The sequence below is a fragment of the Mesoplodon bidens genome (assembly GCF_964165515.1).
Source record: "Mesoplodon bidens genome assembly, chromosome: 3".
NCBI classification, from domain to species: Eukaryota; Metazoa; Chordata; class Mammalia; order Artiodactyla; family Ziphiidae; genus Mesoplodon; species Mesoplodon bidens.
Genome location: NC_138178.1, coordinates 129228431 through 129233729, shown reverse-complemented (window position 1 = coordinate 129233729; position 5299 = coordinate 129228431). Strand labels below are relative to the sequence as shown.

Sequence of the window (5299 nt, the reverse complement as noted above, 5' to 3'; positions counted from 1 at the left end):
TTGGGGTACTTAACTGACAAAATAGGTACCTAAGGTGACAGCCCTGGATTTCACTGGTTGTCCTGGTACAATTATTAACAGCAGCACCCATTTGTCTTCAAGAGTGTCCCAATTTGGGTGATAAATTATGGGGACCCTATAGTTACTCCCCTCTTCCAACTCCCTGAATTTTTAGTCTGAACGTCCTACTTTAGACACCATTCCTTGGAGTCTTCTTTTTTTCCTCAGATGAGTTCACCATCTTGCCACCTTCTAGGCCATACTTTGGGTCACCAGAGAAGAAAGCTACCTGTTCTGTCTCAACCCCAAGATCAGCCTTTTTATAAGATTGTTTACCTTATGGTTATCTGAATCTCCCCACTTTTTGGCCACAAAAGTTCCATGGAGGAGACACTTCTGTCCTGGACCCAAGCCTGTTCCCAAATCAGCTTCTTCTGCTCAGATTCCTCCTTCTCCCTTCAGCACTGGTTGAGTGCCCTGGCCTTCAAAACCCCAGCCACTTCACCGCTAACATTGTCCTTCATTGTATCATCTTGAGCCCATAAATCCTCTAAACGAAAATGTCAATGGTCAACGTCCTTCCCCGCTTTGCCTCACATTGCCTGATCATCTATTTGGCCAGAGTCTCAAACTCCTAACACAGACACCTCACCCTTTTCTCCACTAGGGTCAACATTTAATGGACAACGTTAGTCTGTCACATGCCCTCTACTCCCCCATCAAGACTAACCAAAATGTAAAAGTAGTTGTTTATGTGGTAGGACTACATATGATTTTTATATCTCTTTTTATTTATCTACTTCTTTGTATATTCCAACTTTTCCATAATAGTATTTTATAATGAGATACATTTAAAATACGACAATTCTACCTTCACTCCCTTCACAGATTTGGACCACTCTTTCTTCTCCACTTCCAAGTCCCACTGAAGCTACTTATCTTGTAGTTATAACTTTCCATTTACAATCAGATTTGGCTAAAGTATTAGCCATTGTGCCAAGTTCTCTGCAGAGTTTTCTCATAAATTGTAGAACAGCTAGCAATTTGAAAAGAATAACAAAAGAATCCTATGTCTGACAGTAAATATTTTTGACTCCATGTGAAAGTTTAAAAAAGAGTTTTAAAAAGTTTGCTCTCTCCGCCCCGGGTCGCCGCAGCCTCCGTCGCTTTCGGGCCTAGCAGCCTGAAGGGAAAAGAAGAAAAAGATTTAAAAAAAAAAACCCGAAAACGCTTTAAAATCTTAAAAAAAGAAAGAAAGAAAGAAAAAAAAAAAAGAGCGAATCCTCCTCGGAGAACCCGCGGGGAAGTCACTTTTGCACGCTTCCGGCCTGCCCGACGCCTCCATCGCCGTCGCCGTCGCCGCCGCACCTGGGCGTTCGTCAGTCCCCGTCCGTCGGTCCGGTGGTGAGCCGCTCGCGCGCCCGCGTCCACGCGCCTCAGCCCACCGCTCGGCCGCGCTGCGTGGCAGCCCCGCGCCCGCCGCCCTCGCCCCCCGCGCGCCGGCCTCCGCGCTCCACGTGTCCGCGCTGCCCTTCGCCGGCCCGGCGTGGGAGGCGGTTACGCGCTCCGGCCGTGCGGGGCTTGCCGAGTCGGCACCGACAAATATTTGGTTTCCCTCTTCCCCGGGTTGCTGTAATCTTAAACCGCCGGGAGCCCGAGGCCTATATTTATAGAGAAACGCACGTTCTGGAGGCCGCCGTGGGCACCACTGGGTTGCCTCGGGAAGTATTTTTGTAATTTGGAGGACAGTCCCTGTTTTCATTGTTTTCATTTTTTGAAATTGGGAGCTTCCAGACCAGGACAGCTGAAAATTAACAAACTCCCAGGGAGGGCCATATTGTTTTTGAGAGCCTTTTGTCTGTGGTTGGGCAGTCTCGTCCGAGCTGTCCCCGCACTCCTCTCCGGCCCTCGGAGCCGACTCCAGCTTCTCTGAGCTTCACTGCCACCTGTGGGCCGCGGCTCGGAGCGGAGCCCCTTTTGTCCTGTGTGGCCCCCCCTAAGAAGTCCTCCTGGCGGGGTTCGGGGTACTGGGGGCTGGGGAGATGAACGCTGCAGCCAGCAGCTACCCCATGGCCTCCCTGTACGTGGGTGACCTGCACTCGGACGTCACCGAGGCCATGCTGTACGAAAAGTTCAGTCCTGCGGGGCCTGTGCTGTCCATCCGGGTCTGCCGCGACATGATCACCCGCCACTCCCTGGGTTATGCCTACGTCAACTTCCAGCAGCCGGCTGACGCTGAGCGGGCCTTGGATACCATGAACTTTGATGCGATTAAGGGAAAGCCAATCCGAATCATGTGGTCTCAGAGGGATCCCTCTTTGAGAAAATCTGGCGTGGGAAATGTCTTCATCAAGAATCTGGACAAATCTATAGATAACAAGGCACTTTATGATACTTTTTCTGCTTTTGGAAACATTCTGTCCTGCAAGGTAGTGTGTGATGAGAACGGCTCTAAGGGTTATGCCTTTGTCCACTTCGAGACCCAGGAGGCTGCCGACAAGGCCATCGAGAAGATGAATGGCATGCTCCTCAATGACCGCAAAGTGTTTGTGGGCAGATTCAAGTCTCGAAAAGAGCAGGAAACTGAGCTTGGAGCCAAAGCTAAGGAATTTACCAATGTTTATATCAAAAACTTCGGGAAAGAGGTGGATGATGAGAGTCTGAAAGAGCTATTCAGTCAGTTTGGTAAGACTCTAAGTGTCAAGGTGATGAGAGATCCCAGTGGGAAATCCAAAGGCTTTGGCTTTGTGAGTTACGAAAAACACGAGGATGCCAATAAGGCCGTGGAGGAGATGAATGGAAAAGAAATCAGTGGGAAAGTCATTTTCGTCGGCCGTGCACAGAAGAAAGTGGAACGGCAGGCCGAGTTAAAGCGAAAATTTGAACAGCTGAAACAGGAGAGAATTAGTCGGTATCAGGGAGTGAACCTCTACATTAAGAACTTGGATGACACCATTGATGATGAGAAGTTAAGGAAAGAGTTTTCTCCTTTTGGATCAATCACCAGTGCTAAGGTGATGCTGGAGGATGGGAGAAGCAAAGGGTTTGGCTTTGTCTGCTTCTCATCCCCTGAAGAGGCAACCAAAGCAGTCACGGAGATGAACGGACGCATCGTGGGCTCCAAGCCACTGTATGTTGCCCTGGCCCAGAGAAAAGAAGAGAGAAAGTCTCACCTGACCAACCAGTATATGCAGCGGGTGGCCGGGATGAGAGCGCTCCCCATCAATGTCATCTTAAATCAGTTCCAGCCTGCAGCTGGGGGCTACTTTGTGCAAGCAGTTCCACAGGCTCAGGGAAGACCTCCATATTACACACCTAACCAGTTAGCACAGATGAGGCCTAATCCACGCTGGCAGCAAGGTGGGAGACCTCAAGGCTTCCAAGGAATGCCAAGTGCTATACGCCAGTCTGGGCCTCGTCTAGCTCTTCGCCATCTGGCTCCAACTGGTAATGCTCCGGCCTCTCGTGGCCTCCCTACTACCGCTCAGAGAGTCGGGTCTGCGTGCCCGGACCGCTTGGCTATGGACTTTGGTGGGGCTGGTGCCGCCCAGCAAGGGCTGACTGACAGCTGCCAGTCTGGAGGTGTTCCCACAGCTGTGCAGAGCCTAGCGCCTCATGCCGCTGTTGCTGCCGCTGCTCCTCGGGCTGTTGCACCTTACAAGTATGCCTCCAGTGTCCGCAGCCCTCACCCCACCATCCAGCCCCTGCAGGCACCCCAGCCTGCAGTCCACGTGCAGGGGCAGGAGCCGCTGACCGCCTCCATGCTGGCCGCAGCACCCCCTCAGGAACAGAAACAGATGCTGGGTGAACGTTTGTTCCCGCTCATCCAGACGATGCACTCAAACCTGGCTGGGAAGATTACGGGGATGCTGCTGGAGATTGACAACTCGGAGCTGCTGCGCATGCTGGAGTCCCCCGAGTCTCTCCGCTCCAAGGTGGATGAAGCTGTGGCGGTCCTGCAGGCTCATCATGCCAAGAAAGAAGCTGCCCAGAAGGTGGGCGCTGTCGCTGCTGCTACCTCTTAGACAAGGACAAACCGACTCAAAAGCCAAATAAACCCTCATGGAATTCAGCTCAAGGTTTGAAGACGTCCTAGCTTGTCCTGTGGACCTCAACACCAAGAACCACAAATTGCAAATTTAATAGGTCATTTTGTATCAAAAGGTCAATTATGAAGCACCTAGAATTTTTCAATTAAAAGAATATATTCTCTGGGTTCTGATATGGCCCAAACAGTGTTAACTTTTTTTTTCTATTGTGAGTTTTGATTTTTCCCCCCCAGAAACTGGTTTTATTTGATGTACCCAAGTCTTAAGTTTCTCAATAAAGAAAAAATCTCCATAAAAAAAATGTTTAAGAGATGGGTGGGGAAAGGGCCAAAATCAAAGAGATAAAAGTAGTTTACAATAGATGTTGATAGATATCCAGGGATTAAAGCATCATCACTGCTGTCTCCCAAAACATCGATTGTCAGAGACAGCAGAATTCAAAGACCAAATAGGCTGAATGAAGTGGAAGGCATGAATTAGGGAGGAAAAGCAAATACATTAGAAACAAGATTACTTAAGCAACATGGCAATCAACCCATAGGACTATTTCAAGGCTGTGTATTGAATCATCTTTCTGTAAATCAATCACAGTTGTAGTAATTTAATGTTTTAAGATAAATATTTGGATATCTAACAATCCAAACCAGGGCTTTTTAGTTTAAGCTCTGAGGCTACTGCATGTAGACAGGAGGTGGCATAAAGAGGTAAATGGCTAAGACTCCTGCCTCCTACCCCCTTCAGCCAGTCTTTACTACTTTAGGAGATAAAATATGTTTGAAAGCCACTGGTCTAAATAAGTGTGTGTGTGCACACACACGTGCACACACGTGTGTTTGTACAAGGGATATGCACCACCTAACTTTTCATATGACCTCAACCTAACTAAATACATGCATCCCTTTAGCCTATTAATCAGCAACATATGTTTTTGGCCTTGTTCACAGGAAGCAGAAATATTTCACTGAGAGGTTTAAAAATGCCTCTTTCATCCAATAATAATCTCATATTCATGCTTCTAATTCATATATGAACTCATGTGGAAATTTAATGAGCACACCACAAATCATGTGTTTTACATTCTCCCACTACATGATAAGTTCCTTGGAGACAGGGGTCCCCTCCCTCCCACTGCCTCGTATGTGTACTAGGAAGCTCAATAAGTATTTGCTGCTGAAAAAGAAAAGTGAGGGCAGGACAGATTTTAATATACATAACCAAAGAAATTCTCCTGTGAACCCAAAAGTAATTCA

At 48.2% G+C, this 5299-nt stretch overlaps 1 protein-coding gene across 1 annotated transcript; it reads left to right on the top strand.

The window, feature by feature from the left end:
* The first annotated feature begins 1735 nt into the window (after nucleotides 1–1735).
* LOC308614295 (polyadenylate-binding protein 4-like) lies at nucleotides 1736–4333 on the top strand. Its single transcript, XM_081228611.1, has one exon. The coding sequence runs from the start codon at nucleotides 2043–2045 to the stop codon at nucleotides 4023–4025; it is 1983 nt and encodes a 660-aa protein (XP_081084737.1). The 5' UTR covers nucleotides 1736–2042; the 3' UTR covers nucleotides 4026–4333.
* Nucleotides 4334–5299: the final 966 nt, after the last annotated feature.